General features: G+C 41.8%; 2 protein-coding genes across 2 annotated transcripts in view; one reads left to right on the forward strand and one right to left on the reverse strand.

Moving 5' to 3' along the window:
• Positions 1-1458: 1458 nt before the first annotated feature.
• Positions 1459-13839, forward strand: LOC124013928. The gene is made up of 2 exons (XM_046328498.1): positions 1459-1544; positions 13068-13839. Exons 1-2 carry the CDS (start codon positions 1460-1462, stop codon positions 13805-13807), a joined length of 825 nt encoding a protein of 274 aa, XP_046184454.1. The 5' UTR covers position 1459; the 3' UTR covers positions 13808-13839.
• Positions 13840-23838: 9999 nt separating this feature from the next.
• The window catches only part of txk (TXK tyrosine kinase), a 39496-nt gene continuing 37192 nt past the window's right edge, over positions 23839-26142 (reverse strand). The window contains exons 10-12 of the mRNA XM_046328505.1: positions 25887-26005; positions 25338-25495; positions 23839-24866 (exon numbers count right to left, since the gene is read on the reverse strand). Of these exons, the coding sequence (XP_046184461.1) occupies positions 24795-24866; positions 25338-25495; positions 25887-26005 (349 nt within the window). The 3' untranslated portion in view covers positions 23839-24794. The remainder of the gene's footprint in view (positions 24867-25337; positions 25496-25886; positions 26006-26142) is intronic.

The raw sequence follows: 26142 nt of genomic DNA on the forward strand, positions 1-26142 counted from the left end.
ACACACACTACTAATCGGTCTCCTCTCACATTAGCCAACACACACACACCCTGATATGCTTACACTGTGTTACACCCTGATGCGGTGTCTGCTTCCACCCCCACAATATATACACACACACACTACGAGGCTACACACACACACTACGAGGCTACACACACTACTAATCGGTCTCCTCTCACATTAACCAACACACACACACCCTGATATGCTTACACTGTGTTACACCCTGATGCGGTGTCTGCTTCCACCCCCACAATATATACACACACACACTACGAGGCTACACACACACACTACGAGGCTACACACACTACGAGGCTACACACACACACACTATGAGGCTACACACACTACGAGGCTACACACACACTACGAGGCTACACACACACACACTATGAGGCTACACACACTACGAGGCTACACACACACACACTACGAGGCTACACACACACACACTACGTTAAGCATGAGGCTACATCAGTATACCAAAGTGGCTAATGTTGTATACTTTCAGTGTCTCCTCCCCCTCCCCTCCTGTACTCCATTCTCCTGACCTTCCCACCCTCCACCGCCTCTCCTCACCCCTTCTCCTCCCCTCCTCACCCCCTCTTCTCCCCTCCTCACAGCCTCTCATCCCATTTCCTCCCCTTCTCTTCTCCTCTCCTCCCCACCCCCCTCCTCTCCTCCCCACTTCCTCCCCTCCTCCCCCCCCCTCTCCCCCCCCTTACCTCCTCTCCTCCCCCCTCCCCTCCTCTCCTCCCCTTACCTCCTCTCCTCCCCACTTCCTCCTCACCTCCTCTCCTTGTTAAATACACAGAGGTTGTGGTTCCATGTTGCAACAATCTAGAATCCTCTCTGAAACAGCTGAAACAAAAAACACCTTAGACACAGTTTAAACCTGAGACACACCTGAGACAGACCTGAGACACACCTACCACAGACCTGAGACAGAGGTAGACAGACCAGAGACACACCTACCACAGACCTGGGACAGAGGTAGACCAGTTAAATTACCTGAGTCACCACTTACACCTGATGAAAGAAAGATAAATAAGTAAATACTGTCTGAGTCTGTAGGTAAGGGGGAAACTCCACCCACATGTCTCTAATAGACAGAACCACTGTCCTCCCCCCCTCTCTCCTCTCCTCCCTCTCTCCTCCCCTACCCACATCTCCTCTCTAATAGACAGAACCACTGTCCTCCCCCCTCTCCTCCCTCTCTCCTCCCCTACCCACATCTCCTCTCTTATAGACAGAACCACTGTCCTCCCCCCTCTCTCATCTCCTCCCTCTCTCCTCCCCTACCCACATCTCCTCTCTTATAGACAGAACCACTGTCCTCCCCCCACTCCTCTCCCCCTCTCTCCTCTCCTCCCTCTCTCCTCCCCTACCCACATCTCCTCTCTTATAGACAGAACCACTGTCCTCTCTCTTTATTCTCCCTCTCTCTCCAGACATGTGTTCCAGCTTAGCATCAGCTCCTCTTTCTGTCTGTCTCTTCCTCCTCCTCAGAGTAACCTTCATCACATCAAAAGAAACAGGTCAGTTCAACACTAACTATTAATATCTACTGTATTTAATTAACTAAACCTTTAACTCACTATTAATATCTACTGTATTTAACTAACTAAACCTTTAACTCACTATTAATATCTAATGTATTTAATTAACTAAACCTTTAACTCACTATTAATATCTACTGTATTTAACTAACTAAACCTTTAACTCACTATTAATATCTACTGTATTTAATTAACTAAACCTTTAACTCACTATTAATATCTACTGTATTTAATTAACTAAACCTTTAACTCACTATTAATATCTACTGTATTTAACTAACTAAACCTTTAACTCACTATTAATATCTACTGTATTTAATTAACTAAACCTTTAACTCAATGTTAGACTGTCACTTCCTACACTAACTAAACCTTTAACTCACTGGTAGACTGTCACTAACTCAGTGGTTCTTAACCTTGTTGGAGGTACTGAACCCCAACAGTTTTATATGCGCATTCACCGAACCCTTCTTAATTGGAAAAAAAATCAAATTCAAAACATATGTGTATATATTTGACTGGTACACAAAATGAACCGTGCATCAACATCACTGTGTTCAAAGAACAAAATCATCAAAACATTTTCACACAAAAACAAAAACATAATAATGAATATTTACTGCAAATCAGTGTGACTTCTGCTGTTGCCTTTCAGAAACCAGTTCAGAAATGCGCGGCTTCACCTTGGCAAGTGCCACTCATGTCATTTTCACAACAAAGTCTGTTCCTTTTCTTCGTTTTTATGTCCAGCATCCTCGAAAAGGATTGCTCGCAAAGATATGTTGTAACAAACGGTATGAAAATCTCCAGAGCTTTCTTAGCAATAACAAGGTACGCTACCATTTGTTGACACCAAAACGTTGAAAGCGTTGTTGTTCTGAAAAGTTGCTGTTGAACCTGGCTCTGCTGAATTTCAATGATTTCATCGAGGTATTCATCATTGACATCTGTTGTCTCAACACTAAACGTGAACGGCTGTCTCACCCATGCTGGATATGACTCTCTTGTAGGGAAGTATCCGTCGAGAGACTTTGCAAGCTCATCTAAGTGCATGGCAATTGCTTGCTTCAGTTCAGTGGGTACAGAAATGTCTTCGATTCCAGATACATCTTCGATCTTACTTACACAGTCGTCCAGCAGGGGAAAGTTTGCGAAGTGTTTGTTCTCTGTTCCTCGTTTCCATAACAGTAGCTTTTTTTGAAAAGCCTTCAGGTTTTCCTCAGCTTCGATGATGTTGACTCCACCGCCCTGCATCTTTTGATTGAGATGATTGAGAGCTGCGAAGATATCGGCCATGTACGCTAAAATGAGAATGAACTCAGAATTTTTGAAGCAATCTGCATGACAATGTTGGTGCTCTTGCAAAAACAGGGCTAATTCCACACGCACGGCAAAAACACGATTCAGCACCTGTCCCCGGGACACCACCTAACGTTAGAATGGTACAGAAGTACCTCGAATTCAGAGCCCATTTCTTTACACAGCTCACTGAAGATGCGGTGCCTCAGAGCACTAGTTCGCACATAGTTCACGCATTCCACTACAATGTTTAATACTTCTGCCAGTTTTGGAGGAAAGGTTTTTGTTGCCAACGCATGCCTGTGCAGAATACAATGCATAACAATGATGTGTGGTGCATTGGCTTTCACTAGCGCACCAAAACCAGACTTTCTTCCCAGCATGACTGGGGCTCCGTCCGAACAAACTGCAGAAACCATATCCCACGAAAGATTGTTGTCTTTGAAGAAGTCATCCACAAGTTTCTTCACATCGGCTGCCTTAGTTGTTGTTGTAAGAGGCTTACAAAATAAAAGAAATCTTCCTTTATCACGTCGTCTTTCACATAGCGCACGAATACAGCAAGCTGGCTTAGATTGGAAACGTCTGTGGTCTCCTCGAGTTGAAGGCTGAATTTTGCCGGGCTTGAAATCAGATCTGCAACTACTTAAGCCAAGATGTCTTTGCTCATGTCCTCTATTCTGTCGCTGATGGTGTCATTTGAAAGAGGAATTTGGGATAACTTCGGCCTCTTTTCCCAGCATGATATTCGCCATCTTCAACACAGCTGGTTTCATGAGTGTTTCACCAATGGTGTGTGGTTTGCCCTGCTTTGCGATCAGGTAAGCAACTTCGTACGATGCTGTGAGGATCGGTTTGTTGATGGGTACAAAGCCGAGAACAGGCAGAGTAGCCTTTTCATCGAATCTGGCTCTCTTCACCTTGAATTCAGCGAGCGTTGTGTTCTTATATTTTCCATCTCCATGCAGCTTAAGGAAGTGTTCTCTTAGTTTTGAAGGTGCTAGACTAGAATTGCTCAACTTGGCATTGCAAATCATGCAGTTAGGACACTGACTCCCATCACGTTCGGTTATACATGTAAATCCATATTGTACATATTCGTCCGACCACTTTCTTTTTTTGCTCGACATAGTAAGTATGAAGGGATTAAAATATTAAGAAAGAAATCACAAGACGTACCATCACCATAGTCACAAACTGAGCGCGCCAAATTCCCTGCAGCACAGATAGCGATGTAGCGTGATCACCTGCAGCCAATGATGGCCAAGCGGAGCGTGTCATCTCGAATCATATGAATCAGATGTTTGTCTTGACCTCCGCCGAACCCCTGAGACTGACTCACCGAACCCCTGGGGTTCGATCGAACCCAGGTTAAGAACCACTGCACTAACTAAACCTTTAACTCACTGTTAGACTGTCACTTTCTACACTAACTAAACCTTTAACTCACTATTAATATCTACTGTATTTAAGTAACTACACCTTTAACTCACTGGTAGACTGTCACTAACTAAACCTTTAACTCACTGTTAGACTGTCACTAACTAAACCTTTAACTCACTGTTAGACTGTCACTTTCTACACTAACTAAACCTTTAACTCACTATTAATATCTACTGTATTTAAGTAACTACACCTTTAACTCACTGGTAGACTGTCACTTCCTACACTAACTAAACCTTTAACTCACTGGTAGACTGTCAGTAACTAAACCTTTAACTCACTGTTAGACTGTCACTAACTAAACCTTTAACTCACTGTTAGACTGTCAATTTCTACACTAACTAAACCTTTAACTCACTATTAATATCTACTGTATTTAAGTAACTACACCTTTAACTCACTGGTAGACTGTCACTTCCTACACTAACTAAACCTTTAACTCACTGTTAGACTGTCACTAACTAAACCTTTAACTCACTGTTAGACTGTCACTTTCTACACTAACTAAACCTTTAACTCACTATTAATATCTACTGTATTTAAGTAACTGGTAGACTGTCACTTCCTACACTAACTAAACCTTTAACTCACTGGTAGACTGTCACTAACTAAACCTTTAACTCACTGTTAGACTGTCACTAACTAAACCTTTAACTCACTGGTAGACTGTCAGTAACTAAACCTTTAACTCACTGGTAGACTGTCACTAACTAAACCTTTAACTCACTGTTAGACTGTCACTAACTAAACCTTTAACTCACTGGTAGACTGTCAGTAACTAAACCTTTAACTCACTGTTAGACTGTCACTAACTAAACCTTTAACTCACTGTTAGACTGTCACTTTCTACACTAACTAAACCTTTAACTCACTATTAATATCTACTGTATTTAAGTAACTACACCTTTAACTCACTGGTAGACTGTCACTTGTTACTGTCTCGACAGCTAAATGAAGGGCTGTGTTTTGACGTGAGGTCTGCTAAAAACCCAATGTTTCACATACGTCTCACATTGACTAGAGTTACACGCAATGTGAATAGTCAGATGAATATAATACCGTAGCTTGATTCAACAGCTTTGCAATGAGAACGAAGAACGATTTCCCTCATCATCCTGTTTACATGGACACATCTGTCACCGAGCTCCTGATGGGGACTCTGATAAAGAGAACTGAAAAGAAACGCTCCACTCAACACTGATCATGTTTATGTTTGGGAATCCTATTTGGTTCTGAGTTTCGGACCTGTAAAGTTTGTATGTGTGAAACTATTTCTCAGACCTCTACTTTCAGTTGTTGTTGTTGTAAAACTCACTTCACTCAGGTATGTGAGGGAGGCTGGCTCTGTTGGTACACGTACAGGTTAAACAGCTGGCTCTGTTGGTACACGTACAGGTTAAACAGCTGGCTCTGTTGGTACACGTACAGGTTAAACAGCTGGCTCTGTTGGTACACGTACAGGTTAAACAGCTGGTTCTGTTGGTACACGTACAGGTTAAACAGCTGGCTCTGTTGGTACACGTACAGGTTAAACAGCTGGCTCTGTTGGTACACGTACAGGTTAAACAGCTGGCTCTGTTGGTACACGTACAGGTTAAACAGCTGGCTCTGTTGGTACACGACAGGTTAAACAGCTGGTTCTGTTGGTACACGTACAGGTTAAACAGCTGGCTCTGTTGGTACACGTACAGGTTAAACAGCTGGCTCTGTTGGTACAGGTACAGGTTAAACAGCTGGCTCTGTTGGTACACGTACAGGTTAAACAGCTGGTTCTGTTGGTACACGTACAGGTTAAACAGCTGGCTCTGTTGGTACACGTACAGGTTAAACAGCTGGTTCTGTTGGTACACGTACAGGTTAAACAGGTTAAACAGCTGGTTCTGTTGGTACACGTACAGGTTAAACAGAGAACTCTGTTATTGGCAGAGAGGTTTGGAACTCTGTTATTGGCAGAGAGGTTTAGAACTCTGTTATTGGCAGAGAGGTTTGGAACTCTGTTATTGGCAGAGAGGTTTGGAACTCTGTTATTGGCAGAGAGGTTTGGAACTCTGTTATTGGCAGAGAGGTTTAGAACTCTGTTATTGGCAGAGAGGTTTGGAACTCTGTTATTGGCAGAGAGGTTTAGAACTCTGTTATTGGCAGAGGTTTGGAACTCTGTTATTGGCAGAGAGGTTTGGAACTCTGTTATTTGCAGAGAGGTTTGGAACTCTGTTATTGGCAGAGAGGTTTGGAACTCTGTTATTGGCAGAGAGGTTTGGAACTCTGTTATTGGCAGAGAGGTTTAGAACTCTGTTATTGGCAGAGAGGTTTGGAACTCTGTTATTGGCCGAGAGGTTTAGAACTCTGTTATTGGCAGAGAGGTTTAGAACTCTGTTATTGGCAGAGAGGTTTGGAACTCTGTTATTGGCAGAGAGGTTTGGAACTCTGTTATTGAACTCTGTTATTGGCAGAGAGGTTTGGAACTCTGTTATTGGCAGAGAGGTTTGGAACTCTGTTATTGGCAGAGAGGTTTGGAACTCTGTTATTGGCAGAGAGGTTTAGAACTCTGTTATTGGCAGAGAGGTTTAGAACTCTGTTATTGGCAGAGAGGTTTGGAACTCTGTTATTGGCAGAGAGGTTTGGAACTCTGTTATTGGCAGAGAGGTTTGGAACTCTGTTATTGGCAGAGAGGTTTGGAACTCTGTTATTGGCAGAGAGGTTTGGAACTCTGTTATTGGCAGAGAGGTTTGGAACTCTGTTATTGGCAGAGAGGTTTGGAACTCTGTTATTGGCAGAGAGGTTTGGAACTCTGTTATTGGCAGAGAGAACTCTGTTATTGGCAGAGAGGTTTAGAACTCTGTTAGAACTCTGTTATTGGCAGAGAGGTTTAGAACTCTGTTATTGGCAGAGAGGTTTAGAACTCTGTTATTGGCAGAGAGGTTTGGAACTCTGTTATTGGCAGAGAGGTTTAGAACTCTGTTATTGGCAGAGAGGTTTAGAACTCTGTTATTGGCAGAGAGGTTTGGAACTCTGTTATTGGCAGAGAGGTTTGGAACTCTGTTATTGGCAGAGAGGTTTAGAACTCTGTTATTGGCAGAGAGGTTTAGAACTCTGTTATTGGCAGAGAGGTTTAGAACTCTGTTATTGGCAGAGAGGTTTGGAACTCTGTTATTGGCAGAGAGGTTTAGAACTCTGTTATTGGCAGAGAGGTTTGGAACTCTGTTATTGGCAGAGAGGTTTAGAACTCTGTTATTGGCAGAGAGGTTTGGAACTCTGTTATTGGCAGAGAGGTTTGGAACTCTGTTATTGGCAGAGAGGTTTAGAACTCTGTTATTGGCAGAGAGGTTTAGAACTCTGTTATTGGCAGAGAGGTTTAGAACTCTGTTATTGGCAGAGAGGTTTAGAACTCTGTTATTGGCAGAGAGGTTTAGAACTCTGTTATTGGCAGAGAGGTTTAGAACTCTGTTATTGGCAGAGAGGTTTGGAACTCTGTTATTGGCAGAGAGGTTTAGAACTCTGTTATTGGCAGAGAGGTTTGGAACTCTGTTATTGGCAGAGAGGTTTAGAACTCTGTTATTGGCAGAGAGGTTTAGAACTCTGTTATTGGCAGAGAGGTTTGGAACTCTGTTATTGGCAGAGAGGTTTGGAACTCTGTTATTGGCAGAGAGGTTTGGAACTCTGTTATTGGCAGAGAGGTTTGGAACTCTGTTATTGGCAGAGAGGTTTAGAACTCTGTTATTGGCAGAGAGGTTTGGAACTCTGTTATTGGCAGAGAGGTTTGGAACTCTGTTATTGGCAGAGAGGTTTGGAACTCTGTTATTGGCAGAGAGGTTTGGAACTCTGTTATTGGCAGAGAGGTTTGGAACTCTGTTATTGGCAGAGAGGTTTAGAACTCTGTTATTGGCAGAGAGGTTTAGAACTCTGTTATTGGCAGAGAGGTTTAGAACTCTGTTATTGGCAGAGAGGTTTGGAACTCTGTTATTGGCAGAGAGGTTTGGAACTCTGTTATTGGCAGAGAGGTTTGGAACTCTGTTATTGGCAGAGAGGTTTGGAACTCTGTTATTGGCAGAGAGGTTTAGAACTCTGTTATTGGCAGAGAGGTTTAGAACTCTGTTATTGGCAGAGAGGTTTAGAACTCTGTTATTGGCAGAGAGGTTTAGAACTCTGTTATTGGCAGAGAGGTTTAGAACTCTGTTATTGGCAGAGAGGTTTGGAACTCTTTGTTATTGGCAGAGAGGTTTAGAACTCTCTTTGTTATTGGCAGAGAGGTTTAGAACTCTGTTATTGGCCGAGAGGTTTGGAACTCTGTTATTGGCCTATTAACTAATTGACCACCTGGTGTTCAAGCCAAAACTCCACCTATGCAAAACCTGCTGATGAGAAAGTCCTGTGTAGATTGTATTTTCAACCTACCACTATCAGAAAATAACACTGATAAAGGTTTTTTTTTACAGAGTTAGTTTCATTGGCGCTTTGTACAATATAGTAAACACAGATTGTTGACTGCACTAACACTGATGCCAAGTTGAACATTTATTTTCTGATGAAATATGTCTGGGATCAGATGGCTTCATCAGAACAACAGCAGCTACTGTTAATCAGTGTGGAACAGGGTTCACTCTGTGACGGTGTCTTAGAGGTGGGATACATACATGAATTATTATGTCCTTTCAGTCATATGAACGTTTTGGACAAACAACATATGACTTTTACACTTTACAGTGTTATTGTTAAATGGTAGTGTTATTGTTAAATGGTAGTGTTATTGTTAAATAGTAGTGTTGTTAAATGGTAGTGTTGTTGTTAAATAGTAGTGTTGTTGTTAAATGGTAGTGTTGTTGTTAAATGGTAGTGTTGTTGTTAAATGGTAGTGTTGTTGTTAAATGGTAGTGTTGTTGTTAAATGGTAGTGTTGTTAAATGGTAGTGTTATTGTTAAATAGTAGTGTTGTTGTTAAATGGTAGTGTTATTGTTAAATGGTAGTGTTATTGTTAAATGGTAGTGTTATTGTTAAATGGTAGTGTTATTGTTAAATGGTAGTGTTGTTGTTAAATGGTAGTGTTGTTGTTAAATGGTAGTGTTGTTGTTAAATGGTAGTGTTGTTGTTAAATGGTAGTGTTATTGTTAAACGGTAGTGTTGTTGTTAAATGGTAGTGTTGTTGTTAAACGGTAGTGTTGTTGTTAAATGGTAGTGTTGTTAAATGGTAGTGTTATTGTTAAATGGTAGTGTTATTGTTAAATAGTAGTGTTGTTGTTAAATGGTAGTGTTGTTAAATGGTAGTGTTATTGTTAAATAGTAGTGTTGTTGTTAAATGGTAGTGTTGTTAAATGGTAGTGTTATTGTTAAATAGTAGTGTTGTTGTTAAATGGTAGTGTTGTTAAATGGTAGTGTTATTGTTAAATGGTAGTGTTATTGTTAAATGGTAGTGTTGTTGTTAAATGGTAGTGTTGTTAAATGGTAGTGTTATTGTTAAATGGTAGTGTTGTTGTTAAATGGTAGTGTTATTGTTAAACGGTAGTGTTGTTGTTAAACGGTAGTGTTGTTGTTAAATGGTAGTGTTGTTAAATGGTAGTGTTATTGTTAAATGGTAGTGTTATTGTTAAATAGTAGTGTTGTTGTTAAATGGTAGTGTTGTTAAATGGTAGTGTTATTGTTAAATAGTAGTGTTGTTGTTAAATGGTAGTGTTGTTAAATGGTAGTGTTATTGTTAAATAGTAGTGTTGTTGTTAAATGGTAGTGTTGTTAAATGGTAGTGTTATTGTTAAATGGTAGTGTTGTTGTTAAATGGTAGTGTTGTTGTTAAATGGTAGTGTTGTTGTTAAATGGTAGTGTTGTTGTTAAATGGTAGTGTTGTTGTTAAATGGTAGTGTTGTTGTTAAATGGTAGTGTTGTTGTTAAATGGTAGTGTTATTGTTAAACGGTAGTGTTGTTGTTAAATGGTAGTGTTGTTAAACGGTAGTGTTGTTGTTAAACGGTAGTGTTGTTGTTAAACGGTAGTGTTGTTGTTAAATGGTAGTGTTGTTAAACGGTAGTGTTGTTGTTAAACGGTAGTGTTGTTGTTAAATGGTAGTGTTGTTAAACGGTAGTGTTGTTGTTAAACGGTAGTGTTATTGTTAAATGGTAGTGTTGTTGTTAAATGGTAGTGTTATTGTTAAATGGTAGTGTTGTTGTTAAATGGTAGTGTTATTGTTAAATGGTAGTGTTGTTGTTAAATGGTAGTGTTGTTGTTAAATGGTAGTGTTGTTGTTAAATGGCAGTGTTATTGTTAAATGGTAGTGTTGTTAAATGGTAGTGTTATTGTTAAATGGCAGTGTTATTGTTAAATGGTAGTGTTATTGTTAAATGGTAGTGTTGTTGTTAAATGGTAGTGTTGTTGTTAAATGGTAGTGTTGTTGTTAAATGGTAGTGTTGTTGTTAAATGGTAGTGTTGTTGTTAAATGGTAGTGTTGTTAAATGGTAGTGTTGTTGTTAAATGGTAGTGTTGTTGTTAAATGGTAGTGTTGTTGTTAAATGGTAGTGTTGTTGTTAAATGGTAGTGTTGTTGTTAAATGGTAGTGTTGTTAAATGGTAGTGTTGTTAAATGGTAGTGTTGTTAAATGGTAGTGTTGTTGTTAAATGGTAGTGTTGTTGTTAAATGGTAGTGTTGTTGTTAAATGGTAGTGTTGTTGTTAAATGGTAGTGTTGTTGTTAAATGGTAGTGTTGTTGTTAAATGGTAGTGTTGTTGTTAAATGGTAGTGTTGTTGTTAAATGGTAGTGTTGTTGTTAAATGGTAGTGTTGTTGTTAAATGGTAGTGTTGTTGTTAAATGGTAGTGTTGTTGTTAAATGGTAGTGTTGTTGTTAAATGGTAGTGTTGTTGTTAAATGGTAGTGTTGTTGTTAAATGGTAGTGTTGTTGTTAAATGGTAGTGTTGTTAAATGACAGTGTTGTTAAATGACAGTGTTGTTAAATGGTAGTGTGTTGTTAAATGGTAGTGTTGTTGTTAAATGGTAGTGTTGTTGTTAAATGGTAGTGTTGTTGTTAAATGGTAGTGTTGTTGTTAAATGGTAGTGTTATTGTTAAATGGTAGTGTTGTTAAATGGTAGTGTTATTGTTAAATGGTAGTGTTGTTGTTAAATGGTAGTGTTGTTAAATGGTAGTGTTGTTGTTAAATGGTAGTGTTGTTGTTAAATGGTAGTGTTGTTGTTAAATGGTAGTGTTGTTGTTAAATGGTAGTGTTGTTAAATGGTAGTGTTGTTAAATGGTAGTGTTATTGTTAAATGATAGTGTTGTTGTTAAATGGTAGTGTTGTTGTTAAATGGTAGTGTTGTTGTTAAATGGTAGTGTTGTTGTTAAATGGTAGTGTTGCTGTTAAATGGTAGTGTTGTTGTTAAATGGTAGTGTTGTTGTTAAATGGTAGTGTTGTTGTTAAATGGTAGTGTTGTTGTTAAATGGTAGTGTTGTTGTTAAATGGTAGTGTTATTGTTAAATGGTAGTGTAAGTCGCTCTGGATAAGAGCGCCTGCTAAATGACTTAAATGTAAATGGTAGTGTTATTGTTAAATGGTAGTGTTATTGTTAAATATTGTAAAATGTGTGCATACATTCTACGTATGGGTGGTCCCGGGAATCGAACCCACTACCCTGGCGTTACAAGCGCCATGCTCTACCAACTGAGCTACAGAAGGACCACACATGGCAGTGTTATTGTTAAATGGTAGTGTTATTGTTAAATGGTAGTGTTATTGTTAAATGATAGTTGTTGTTAAATGGTAGTGTTATTGTTAAATGGTAGTGTTGTTGTTAAATGGTAGTGTTATTGTTAAATGATAGTGTTGTTAAATGGTAGTGTTATTGTTAAATGGTAGTGTTGTTGTTAAATGGTAGTGTTGTTGTTAAATGATAGTGTTGTTGTTAAATGGTAGTGTTGTTGTTAAATGGTAGTGTTGTTGTTAAATGATAGTGTTGTTGTTAAATGGTAGTGTTGTTGTTAAATGATAGTGTTATTGTTAAATGGTAGTGTTATTGTTAAATGATAGTGTTATTGTTAAATGGTAGTGTTATTGTTAAATGATAGTGTTGTTGTTAAATGGTAGTGTTGTTGTTAAATGGTAGTGTTGTTGTTAAATGGTAGTGTTGTTGTTAAATGGTAGTGTTATTGTTAAATGATAGTTGTTGTTAAATGGTAGTGTTATTGTTAAATGATAGTGTTGTTAAATGGTAGTGTTGTTGTTAAATGGTAGTGTTGTTGTTAAATGGTAGTGTTGTTGTTAAATGGTAGTGTTATTGTTAAATGGTAGTGTTGTTGTTAAATGGTAGTGTTATTGTTAAATGGTAGTGTTGTTGTTAAATGGTAGTGTTGTTGTTAAATGGTAGTGTTATTGTTAAATGGTAGTGTTATTGTTAAATGGTAGTGTTGTTGTTAAATGGTAGTGTTATTGTTAAATGGTAGTGTTATTGTTAAATGTTTGTGTTAGCCCCGATCACTGAAGATGCACGCTGTTGCTCAGTCAAAATTCAGAGGCGAAATTCCCACGTTTGTAGATACTCCATGCACCTCCACCTCCATGCATCTCCATGCACCTCCATTCACCTCCATGCATCTCCATTCACCTCCATTCACCGTATGTCGACTCAATTGGAAAGGACCTTCACATTTCAATCGCGCTGCAGCGCAGATCTTCTGCACTATGGATTGTATCCAGTCCTTAGTGTTTGAGTCAAGTGTCGAGGTGAATAGTTGATCCTCTGTAAAAAAAAAAAAAAAAAGCACCTTTAATCTGAACACTGACCTCTCCCTCTAGATCAGACAGACCCTGACCCTGGGCTGACCTTTGACCCCTGGCTGACACGGTTCCAGGTTGTACAGCTAGACGGGTCACCGGTGTACCCACCCTGTGGAAGAGTCCTCGCCACGACCACACCACCACCGCCGACTCCAACGGTCAAACCTACAACCACAACTAAAACTTACCGGGTGGTTGACATAGATGGGTCTCCTGTGATCCATTACTACCCCTGCAGGGTCATACCGGTGGAACGACAACACCCGGACCAACATCTGACCACAAGACCACCGCAATCACAAGAAACGGTCAAAGCTAAAACCACAACTACAACTATGACTGTGAACAGGAAAGCCCATGTTAATCAACCACTATTTGCCAAAACAGTTGGTCACCCCCTCAACCGGCCTTACTCAAAGTTGCACGTCCCCCTCCTTCTGGCCAATAGCTGGCCAGCTCTGTCCCGTTACAATTTGCTCAGTTGTTTCCGACTCCCTGCTCATTGGCTGTTTCCTGGACACAGACTGCTCTCTAAGCCAATAGGAAGGCTCCCTCGCCAACACAGTGGGACCAATAGCAAGAGGAACAGAGACTTGGTGTCGTTACTGAAGAGGAGCAACAGACAGTCTGTCCTTCTGTCAGTCCTGAGGAGAGGACAGACTCACAGAAAGAACATTGTAGGCTCCCCCTCTGAAGAGGGGGACTATAGAAATAAAATGAATAGAACAGGCTTGGAACCTCTAACCCTGGTCATATGACTGGTAAATAGAATGAATAGAACAGGCTTGGAACCTCTAACCCTGGTCATATGACTGGTAAATAGAATGAATAGAACAGGCAATTTGAGTGGTAAACTCATGGGTACAATTGCAATGGCTGCCTGGTATTGTCATGCAATCATTTCCATGGTAATGTAGAATGTTCATTCAAATGATGCTGATTGTGGCTCATGCAATGGAATTTATATTTTGTAATGTCAGTTGTTGATTAAACAAATCACAGCAAAGGGTGGGTACACTTCCTGCTTTTACTTCCTGCTTTGCTCCTGTGGGTACACTTCCTGCTTTTACTTCCTGCTTTGCTCCTGTGGGTACACTTCCTGCTTTGCTCCTGTGGGTACACTTCCTGCTTTGCTCCTGTGGGTACACTTCCTGCTTTTACTTCCTGCTTTGCTCCTGTGGGTACACTTGCAAAGGACGCCAGTCCACTCATTACGCAGGCATAGACTTGAATGAGGACGCACATTCTATTCATTTTAATTCTATGGTATGGACAACCACTTCATTGGACGCTGGACAGATTCATTGTCTCATTTATTGGACAGATAATATTCTAATATGATAAGTATTATTATTACTAAACATACGTGATTTATAACGGTGTTAACTGTTATATAAAATGTCTCAAATAAATCAATCATAAAATACACTGCTACAATTCATTTACTGTAGTAGTTGAGCTAAAACATAAGTGAATATATTATATTGTATCATTGATTACTAAGTGATGACATTATATTGTACCATTGATTACTGATGACATATTGCTTAATTGATTACTAAGTGATACCACTATATTGCATCATTAAATTGTAAATGTGATATTTTTATACATTTGCTAAAAATTCGAAAATCCTGTTTTTGCTTTGTCATGGGGTATTGTGATGTCATTATGGGGTATTGTGATGTCATGATGGGGTATTGTGATGTCATGAAGGGGTATTGTGATGTCATGAAGGGGTATGGTGATGTCATGAAGGGGTATGGTGATGTCATGAAGGGGTATGGTGATGTCATGAAGGGGTATGGTGATGTCATGAAGGGGTATGGTGATGTCATGAAGGGGTATGGTGATGTCATTATGTGGTATGGTGATGTCATTAAGGGGTATGGTGATGTCATTATGTGGTATGGTGATGTCATTAAGGGATATTGTGATGTCATTAAGGGATATTGTGATGTCATTAAGGGATATTGTGATGTCATTAAGGGGTATTGTGATGTCATTATGTGGTATTGTGATGTCATTAAGGGATATTGTGATGTCATTAAGGGATATTGTGATGTCATTAAGGGGTATTGTGATGTCATTATGTGGTATTGTGATGTCATTAAGGGATATTGTGATGTCATTAAGGGGTATTGTGATGTCATTATGGGGTATTGTGATGTCATTAAGGGGTATTGTGATGTCATTAAGGGGTATTGTGATGTCATTAAGGGGTATTGTGTGTAGATGGCTGAAGGCTGTAACGTAACAACATGTGTCAAGGGGTCTGAATACTTTCTGAATGCTCTGTATATATATAGAAAATATGTACATCCTAATATTTCTATATTTCTTAATTCCAGCCTTTTACTTTTAGATGTGTGTATTGTTGTGAATTGTTATATATTACTGCACTGTTGGAGCTAGAAACACAAGCATTTTACGACACCCACAATAACATCTGATAAACACAGTATGTGCATGTGACCAATAAATGTTGATTTGATTTTAATATCGTCTCTTATAGGAAGTTCTTTGAAACGTCTATCTTCCCAATACATTATAAAGAATTCAACTCTATATGAAAAGCAATACCTTTAGAACTTACTCGATTAATGAATACTCATTAGTGTTTTGGAGAACATGTCACGATAGATGCACAGTTTATGGTAGAAGGCTGCCCCCTGCTGGATAACAAATGTAATCATACATTCTTAATAAGGGACATTTTTTCACTCCAACAACAAGATCTCTCCCAGATGCAAATTCTCTGTAACACACATATATCTGACACTGAAAGGAAGATAGCTTGGTTGCTCCCTGCCAAATTTTTGTCAATCAAATCAAGTAAAATGATTCACTATTCATGGACTTAAGAGGACATGACACATTTTCGGTAATAAAGAAGGGGACACTATTATACACAATTGTATGTGACTCTGTGAAGTTATTTTGGAGCGAGTTAAGTAATTAAATGTTTAATTTCAATTAATAAGGCCCATGTATTTCCAAGGAAATATGTAATTTGTCATTATTCAAATGAAAACAAAGCTACTTGAGTTAGTTGTTCATTTCTTCATGCTCTCTTGTACATTTTACATGCACAAACTAATATACTTGAAATCAAATATTAGTCAATAACTGTGATATTTGTGTTGTGTAGAAATGACCAGGCAGGAGACGGGAGTAGAGTTAGTTTTCGTTTGGTCAAAAACCCCTCGAGCTCTACAGTTCCCGGCACCCCAGTGCGCATGTGTGTAACAGTACTCTTCTGGCGTTGTGTACATCAGTCATCGACACGGAACTCCAATATGTAGCACCAATCATGTAGCTTTATTCTGATAAGAACGACACAAAATGGCACGTCATGCAATGCCCGTCTCACCATCCAACTCTGCACTCTCGCACTGTACAAAATATATGAACCCCCAACCAGACACAGTAAGTTGCTAGCTAATACTGGCGGGAATTCTCTACAACAAAATGCACAACAAATATTCTCCAAAAACCGCTGCATCTTATGTGTGATGTTTGAATAACATTTACGAACTATTTGATATAAATTGTGCATTTAAATCATCACTTGAGAGCATAAAATCACTTTTGACGTACGGTGCTTTGCAACCAACAACTTACCGCTGGTTTGGTTCACTGGAACATCCCCCCTCGTAAGCAACCTACGCAAACCAGCCAATAAGATGCCATGTTGAGTAGGTGAAGGCAGGACAAACTCAAACCAAAAACCCCATTGGCTTAACCATAAAGTGGCAAGGGGAATCACCATTATAACCCTGTTACATGTGCATTTCCTATTAGGTGTAGTAACGTAACACTGCCGTAATGCTGTACTGCTTAGTAACAGCACAGTAACTAATATAAACAGGTGTAGATCCCAGATACTACAATAACAACAACAAAACATTTATTCTTACAACTCTATCGTAGGTTTTTACACTTGTAACCCCTTATTTTACTGGAGGTACTTTAACTTTTAAAGCTGTTGTCACTGGCAAAACATTACTTTAATGTTATTTCATGTTTCTCACGAAGAAAATGGGACACATCACTAGAAGTATATGTTTATTTGTGTTGTAATTAGAAATGTTATCAAATTTAAAAAAGAACCGTTCTGAATTAGGACCAGGATCATTCCTGTCTCAGGTGAGCCGGAGGCCGACTTCAAAACTTCAGCGGTTTGTTGACCGATTTAGCGGACTAATGTTCTGGACAAAGACGTTCAGAACCTTATCAGATCGATACCATTATAAATGGAGTAGTGCATTACTTTACTAGTGACCGTTTGAAGGTAATAGACTCAGGGAAACGATATTGCCAGGAACAGCACCGCAGATATTGAGATGAGAGAGATGCAAGACTCCGCTCTCACAAGATGTCGCTCTCACAACATGGTAGGCATGAGGACTAAAACCCGGAGAGAAGTTGAGCCTCACACTTCAACACTCTCTGTTGTTGTGGAAACACACTGTGCTATTTAGGTTCTGCATCTGTGTCATAAAGCTGAGCCGTTTGTCAACTATAACACACCTAGTTGATTAGTAGTATTGCAAGTTAGCATTTCGTTGTACGATGTATATCTGTACATACAACTAATACAACTCAAAGGTGCAATATGCAGAAATCACTCAACCATGTCCTGGTTGCTAAAACTATAGTAGTTTGTCTAATTTTAGTTTATGTGACAAATTAATCTAGTATAGTATAGAGAGTCATTGTAACATCTATAATAATCTAGTATAGTGTAGAGAGTCATTGTAACATCTATAGTAATCTAGTATAGAGAGTCATTGTAACATCTATAATAATCTAGTATAGTGTAGAGAGTCATTGTAACATCTATAGTAATCTAGTATAGAGTCATTGTAACATCTATAATAATATAGTATAGAGAGTCATTGTAACATCTATAATAATATAGTATAGTATAGAGAGTCATTGTAACATCTATAATAATCTAGTATAGTGTAGAGAGTCATTGTAACATCTATAGTAATCTAGTATAGAGTCATTGTAACATCTATAATAATATAGTATAGAGAGTCATTGTAACATCTATAATAATCTAGTATAGTGTAGAGAGTCATTGTAACATCTATAGTAATCTAGTATAGAGTCATTGTAACATCTATAATAATATAGTATAGAGAGTCATTGTAACATCTATAATAATATAGTATAGTATAGAGAGTCATTGTAACATCTATAATAATCTAGTATAGTGTAGAGAGTCATTGTAACATCTATAGTAATCTAGTATAGAGTCATTGTAACATCTATAATAATATAGTATAGAGAGTCATTGTAACATCTATAATAATATAGTATAGTATAGAGAGTCATTGTAACATCTATAATAATATAGTATAGTGTAGAGAGTCATTGTAACATCTATAATAATATAGTATAGTGTAGAGAGTCATTGTAACATCTATAATAATATAGTATAGAGAGTCATTGTAACATCTATAATAATATAGTATAGTGTAGAGAGTCATTGTAACATCTATAGTAATCTAGTATAGAGAGTCATTGTAACATCTATAATAATCTAGTATAGAGAGTCATTGTAACATCTATAGTAATCTAGTATAGAGAGTCATTGTAACATCTATAATAATCTAGTATAGAGAGTCATTGTAACATCTATAGTAATCTAGTATAGAGAGTCATTGTAACATCTATAATCTAGTATAGAGAGTCATTGTAACATCTATAGTAATCTAGTATAGAGAGTCATTGTAACATCTATAGTAATCTAGTATAGAGAGTCATTGTAACATCTATAATCTAGTATAGAGAGTCATTGTAACATCTATAATCTAGTATAGAGAGTCATTGTAACATCTATAATAATATAGTATAGTGTAGAGAGTCATTGTAACATCTATAGTAATCTAGTATAGATTAGGTCTCTAGTACACCCCTGAAGCTGCTAGGCCACCTGTTGGTCTCTAGTACACCCCTGAAGCTGCTAGGCCACCTGTTGGTCTCTAGTACACCCCTGAAGCTGCTAGGCCAGTGTTGGTCTCTAGTACACTCCTGAAGCTGCTAGGCCACCTGTTGGTCTCTAGTACACCCCTGAAGCTGCTAGGCCACCTGTTGGTCTCTAGTACACCCCTGAAGCTGCTAGGCCACCTGTTGGTCTCTAGTACACCCCTGAAGCTGCTAGGCCACCTGTTGGTCTCTAGTACACCCCTGAAGCTGCTAGGCCACCTGTTGGTCTCTAGTACACCCCTGAAGCTGCTAGGCCACCTGTTGGTCTCTAGTACACCCCTGAAGCTGCTAGGCCACCTGTTGGTCTCTAGTACACCCCTGAAGCTGCTAGGCCACCTGTTGGTCTCTAGTACACCCCTGAAGCTGCTAGGCCACCTGTTGGTCTCTAGTACACCCCTGAAGCTGCTAGGCCACCTGTTGGTCTCTAGTACACCCCTGAAGCTGCTAGGCCACCTGTTGGTCTCTAGTACACCCCTGAAGCTGCTAGGCCACCTGTTGGTCTCTAGTACACCCCTGAAGCTGCTAGGCCACCTGTTGGTCTCTAGTACACCCCTGAAGCTGCTAGGCCACCTGTTGGTCTCTAGTACACCCCTGAAGCTGCTAGGCCACCTGTTGGTCTCTAGTACACCCTGAAGCTGCTAGGCCACCTGTTGGTCTCTAGTACACCCCTGAAGCTGCTAGGCCACCTGTTGGTCTCTAGTACACCCCTGAAGCTGCTAGGCCACCTGTTGGTCTCTAGTACACCCCTGAAGCTGCTAGGCCACCTGTTGGTCTCTAGTACACCCCTGAAGCTGCTGGGCCACCTGTTGGTCTCTAGTACACCCCTGAAGCTGCCAGGCCACCTGTTGGTCTCTAGTACACCCCTGAAGCTGCCAGGCCACCTGTTGGTCTCTAGTACACCCCTGAAGCTGCTAGGCCACCTGTTGGTCTCTAGTACACCCCTGAAGCTGCTAGGCCACCTGTTGGTCTCTAGTACACCCCTGAAGCTGCTAGGCCACCTGTTGGTCTCTAGTACACCCCTGAAGCTGCTAGGCCACCTGTTGGTCTCTAGTACACCCCTGAAGCTGCCAGGCCACCTGTTGGTCTCTAGTACACCCCTGAAGCTGCCAGGCCACCTGTTGGTCTCTAGTACACCCCTGAAGCTGCCAGGCCACCTGTTGGTCTCTAGTACACCCCTGAAGCTGCCAGGCCACCTGTTGGTCTCAGTACAACCCTTGCTGCCAGGCCACCTGTTGGTCTCTAGTACACCCCTGAAGCTGCTAGGCCACCTGTTGGTCTCAGTACACCCCTGAAGCTGCTAGGCCACCTGTTGGTCTCTAGTACACCCCTGAAGCTGCTAGGCCACCTGTTGGTCTCTAGTACACCCCTGAAGCTGCTAGGCCACCTGTTGGTCTCTAGTACACCCCTGAAGCTGCTAGGCCACCTGTTGGTCTCTAGTACACCCCTGAAGCTGCTAGGCCACCTGTTGGTCTCTAGTACACCCCTGAAGCTGCTAGGCCACCTGTTGGTCTCTAGTACACCCCTGAAGCTGCTAGGCCACCTGTTGGTCTCTAGTACACCCCTGAAGCTGCTAGGCCACCTGTTGGTCTCTAGTACACCCCTGAAGCTGCTAGGCCACCTGTTGGTCTCTAGTACACCCCTGAAGCTGCTAGGCCACCTGTTGGTCTCTAGTACACCCCTGAAGCTGCTAGGCCACCTGTTGGTCTCTAGTACACCCCTGAAGCTGCTAGGCCACCTGTTGGTCTCTAGTACACCCCTGAAGCTGCTAGGCCACCTGTTGGTCTCTAGTACACCCCTGAAGCTGCTAGGCCACCTGTTGGTCTCTAGTACACCCCTGAAGCTGCTAGGCCACCTGTTGGTCTCTAGTACACCCCTGAAGCTGCTAGGCCACCTGTTGGTCTCTAGTACACCCCTGAAGCTGCCAGGCCACCTGTTGGTCTCTAGTACACCCCTGAAGCTGCTAGGCCACCTGTTGGTCTCTAGTACACCCCTGAAGCTGCTAGGCCACCTGTTGGTCTCTAGTACACCCCTGAAGCTGCTAGGCCACCTGTTGGTCTCTAGTACACCCCTGAAGCTGCTAGGCCACCTGTTGGTCTCTAGTACACCCCTGAAGCTGGCAAACTGCAGTCAAAGAACGATCCATGCTACACTGTACTTTCAGAAGATGTTTTATTGAAAAAATAATGTTGAAAATATTATGTACATTGACAAACTAATTATATGAATAAAATACTTGTTTTTACTATGTCAAGAGTATTTCTTAAAATTGCAATTACATACTGAGTGTACAAAACATTAAGAACATCTTCCTAATATTGAGGCCCCCTTTAGCCATCAGAACAGGCTCAATTCATTGGGACATGGACTCTACAAGGTGTCTAAAGCGTTCCACAGGGATGCTGGACCATGTTGACTCTACAAGGTGTCTAAAGCGTTCCACAGGGATGCTGGTCCATGTTGACTCTACAAGGTGTCTAAAGAGTTCCACAGGGATGCTGGTCCATGTTGACTCTACAAGGTGTCTAAAGCGTTCCACAGGGATGCTGGCCCATGTTGACTCTACAAGGTGTCTAAAGCAGGGATACTGGTCCATGTGGACTCTACAAGGTGTCTAAAGCAGGGATGCTGGTCCATGTTGACTCTACAAGGTGTTGAAAGCGTTCCACAGGGATGCTGGACCATGTTGACTCTACAAGGTGTCTAAAGCGTTCCACAGGGATGCTGGCCCATGGTGACTCTACAAGGTGTCCAAAGCTCTGTACCATCACTCATTCATATATCTTTATGTACATATTCTTTATCCCCTTACACTGTGTATAAGACAGTAGTTTTGGAATTGTTAGTTAGATTACTTGTTGGTTATCACTGCATTGTCGGAACTAGAAGCACAAGCATTTCGCTACACTCGCATTAACATCTGCTAACCATGTGTATGTGACAAATAAAATTTGATTTGATTTGAAAGCGTTCCACAGGGTTGCTGGTCCATGTGGACTCTACAAGGTGTCGAAAGCGTTCCACAGGGATGCTGGACCATGGTGACTCTACAAGGTGTCTAAAGCGTTCCACAGGGATGCTGGTCCATGTTGACTCTACAAGGTGTTGAAAGCGTTCCACAGTGATGCTGGCCCATGTTGACTCTACAAGGTGTCTAAAGCGTTCCACAGGGATGCTGGCCCATGTTGACTCTACAAGGTGTCTAAAGCAGGGATACTGGTCCATGTGGACTCTACAAGGTGTCTAAAGCAGGGATGCTGGTCCATGTTGACTCTACAAGGTGTTGAAAGCGTTCCACAGGGATGCTGGACCATGTTGACTCTACAAGGTGTTGAAAGCGTTCCACAGGGATGCTGGTCCATGTTGACTCTACAAGGTGTCTAAAGCGTTCCACAGGGATGCTGGCCCATGTGACTCTACAAGGTGTCCAAAGCTCTTACCATCACTCATTCTATATCTTTATGTACATATTCTTTATCCCCTACACTGTGTATAAGACAGTAGTTTTGGGATGTTGGTCCATGTTGGTTATCACTGCAAGGTGAACTAGAAGCACAATGCTGGTCCATTTGACTCTACAAGGCATTAACATCTGCTATGCTGGTCCATGTGACAAATAACATTTTATTTGATTTGAAAGCGTTCCACAGGGTTGCTGGTCCATGTGGACTCTACAAGGTGTCGAAAGCGTTCCACAGGGATGCTGGACCATGGTGACTCTACAAGGTGTCTAAAGCGTTCCACAGGGATGCTGGTCCATGTTGACTCTACAAGGTGTCTAAAGCGTTCCACAGGGATGCTGGCCCATGTTGACTCTACAAGGTGTCTAAAGCGTTCCACAGGGATGCTGGTCCATGTTGACTCTACAAGGTGTCTAAAGCGTTCCACAGGGATGCTGGTCCATGTTGACTCTACAAGGTGTCTAAAGCGTTCCACAGGGATGCTGGTCCATGTTGACTCTACAAGGTGTCTAAAGCGTTCCACAGGGATGCTGGTCCATGTTGACTCTACAAGGTGTCTAAAGCGTTCCACAGGGATGCTGGTCCATGTTGACTCTACAAGGTGTCTAAAGCGTTCCACAGGGATGCTGGCCCATGTTGACTCTACAAGGTGTCTAAAGCGTTCCACAGGGATGCTGGTCCATGTTGACTCTACAAGGTGTCTAAAGCGTTCCACAGGGATGCTGGTCCATGTTGACTCTACAAGGTGTCTAAAGCGTTCCACAGGGATGCTGGTCCATGTTGACTCTACAAGGTGTCTAAAGCGTTCCACAGGGATGCTGGTCCATGTTGACTCTACAAGGTGTCTAAAGCGTTCCACAGGGATGCTGGTCCATGTTGACTCTACAAGGTGTCTAAAGCGTTCCACAGGGATGCTGGTCCATGTTGACTCTACAAGGTGTCTAAAGCGTTCCACAGGGATGCTGGTCCATGTTGACTCTACAAGGTGTCTAAAGCGTTCCACAGGGATGCTGGCCCATGTTGACTCTACAAGGTGTCTAAAGCGTTCCACAGGGATGCTGGTCCATGTTGACTCTACAAGGTGTCTAAAGCGTTCCACAGGGATGCTGGTCCATGTTGACTCTACAAGGTGTCTAAAGCGTTCCACAGGGATGCTGGTCCATGTTGACTCTACAAGGTGTCTAAAGCGTTCCACAGGGATGCTGGTCCATGTTGACTCTACAAGGTGTCTAAAGCGTTCCACAGGGATGCTGGCCCAGTCCTTATTTTAAGTGTTTCTAAAATCCCCTGTGGGGGAAAATGATTGGAACCATTTTCCTATATGACCGCTAGGTTTTATGGGTATTATACTGTGGTACTCTATTGTCCCAAGGCTTAAAAATCTTTAACAAGTGATATCAATAAGGGTTCATAGCTTTCACCTGGTCTAGCTGTGTGTGTGTGTCTAGTCAGCCAGTAGTCTGATCCTCTTCAACAGCTGTGTGTGTGTGTCTAGTCAGCCAGTAGTCTGATCCTCTTCAACAGCTGTGTGTGTGTGTCTAGTCAACCAGTAGTCTGATCCTCTTCAACAGCTGTGTGTGTGTCTAGTCAGCCAGTAGTCTGATCCTCTTCAACAGCTGTGTGTGTGTGTCTAGTCAGCCAGTAGTCTGATCCTCTTCAACAGCTGTGTGTGTGTGTCTAGTCAGCCAGTAGTCTGATTCTCTTCAACAGCTGTGTGTGTGTGTCTAGTCATCCAGTAGTCTGATCCCTCTTCAACAGCTGTGTGTGTGTGTCTAGTCAACCAGTAGTCTGATCCTCTTCAACAGCTGTGTGTGTGTGTCTAGTCAACCAGTAGTCTGATCCTCTTCAACAGCTGTGTGTGTGTGTCTAGTCAGCCAGTAGTCTGATTCTCTTCAACAGCTGTGTGTGTGTGTGTCTAGTCAGCCAGTAGTCTGATCCTCTTCAACAGCTGTGTGTGTGTGTCTAGTCAACCAGTAGTCTGATCTTCTTCAACAGCTGTGTGTGTGTGTCTAGTCAGCCAGTAGTCTGATCCTCTTCAGCAGCTGTGTGTGTGTGTCTAGTCAACCAGTAGTCTGAGCCTCTTCAACAGCTGTGTGTGTGTCTAGTCAACCAGTAGTCTGATCCTCTTCAACAGCTGTGTGTGTGTCTAGTCAACCAGTAGTCTGATCCTCTTCAGCAGCTGTGTGTGTGTGTCTAGTCAACCAGTAGTCTGATTCTCTTCAACAGCTGTGTGTGTGTGTGTCTAGTCAACCAGTAGTCTGATCCTCTTCAACAGCTGTGTGTGTGTCTAGTCATCCAATTCAGCCAGTAGTCTGATCCTCTTCAACAGCTCAGAGAAAGAAGGGCGGCCCTGTGGTCTCTGACACAACAATAAAACACAATCTTTCAGTCTTCTCAATTCCCTGAAGAAGGCTGACTCTGTGTGTGTGTGTGTGTGTGTGTGTGTGTGTGTGTGTGTGTGTGTGTGTGTGTGTGTGTGTGTGTGTGTGTGTGTGTGTGTGTGTGTGTGTGTGTGTGTGTGTGTGTGTGTGTGTGTGTGTGCGTGCGTGCGTGCGTGTGTGTGCGTGCGTGCGTGTGCGTGCGTGTGTGTGCGTGCGTGCGTGTGCGTGCGTGTGTGCGTGCGTGCGTGCGTGCCTCGTGCGTGCGTGCGTGCGTGCGTGCGTGCGTGCGTGCGTGCGTGCGTGCGTGCGTGCGTGCGTGCGTGCGTGCGTGCGTCGTGGCGTGTGCGTGCGTGCGTGTGCGTGCGTAGCGTGACGGTGTGCGTGCGTGCGTGCGTGCGTGCGTGCGTGCGTGCGTGCGTCGCGTGTGTGTGTGTGTGTGTGTGTGTTACCTCGTGCCAGCACTGGTACATGAGTTTGTAGACATCGTTGGAAGCTTTGTGAGGCCGGTAGAGACGGTGACCCCTGGTAATCTCATCCACTACGTCGACATTAGACCGCCCATCAAACGGTGTCTTCCCCTCAGTAAACACCTCCCACATCAACACACCTACAAACACACACATCAGAACACACACACAAAATCAGAAAACACACATCAGAACACACACACACACACACACACACACAGAATAAATCAGAACACACATCAGAACACACACACACACACAGAGTACATCAGAACACACACAGAAAATCAGAACACACACACACAGAATAAATCAGAACACACACACACAGAGTAAATCAGAACACACACACACATCAGAACACACACACACACAGAGTAAATCAGAACACACACAGAAAATCAGAACACACACACACAGAGTAAATCAGAACACACACACACAGAGTAAATCAGAACACACACATCAGAACACACACACATCAGAACACACACACACCTGCATCAATATACACACACAGTGACCACCTACCGAAGGACCAGACGTCCGACTTGCTGCTGTACTTGTTATAGTGCAACACCTCAGGAGGAGACCACTTGACTGGGAACTTAGAGCCTGTAGAGCTGGTGTACTGGTTGTCTAGTACGTATCTACAACACATTAATAACGTTATGGTAGACAGACAGACAGACAGACAGACAGACAGACAGACAGACAGACAGACAGACAGACAGACAGACAGACAGACAGACAGACAGACAGACAGACAGACAGACAGACAGACAGA

The sequence above is a fragment of the Oncorhynchus gorbuscha genome, linkage group LG25, assembly GCF_021184085.1.
Source record: "Oncorhynchus gorbuscha isolate QuinsamMale2020 ecotype Even-year linkage group LG25, OgorEven_v1.0, whole genome shotgun sequence".
NCBI lineage: Eukaryota > Metazoa > Chordata > Actinopteri > Salmoniformes > Salmonidae > Oncorhynchus > Oncorhynchus gorbuscha.

What these genes read in the sequence shown, in the direction of transcription:
- LOC124013928 (XM_046328498.1), top strand. Translation starts at nt 1,460, where the DNA reads ATGTGTTCCAGCTTAGCATCAGCTCCTCTTTCTGTCTGTCTCTTCCTC. An exon ending in CATCACATCAAAAGAAACAG is followed by an intron (nt 1,545 to 13,067) that starts GTCAGTTCAACA and finishes CTCTCCCTCTAG; the next exon opens with ATCAGACAGACCCTGACCCT.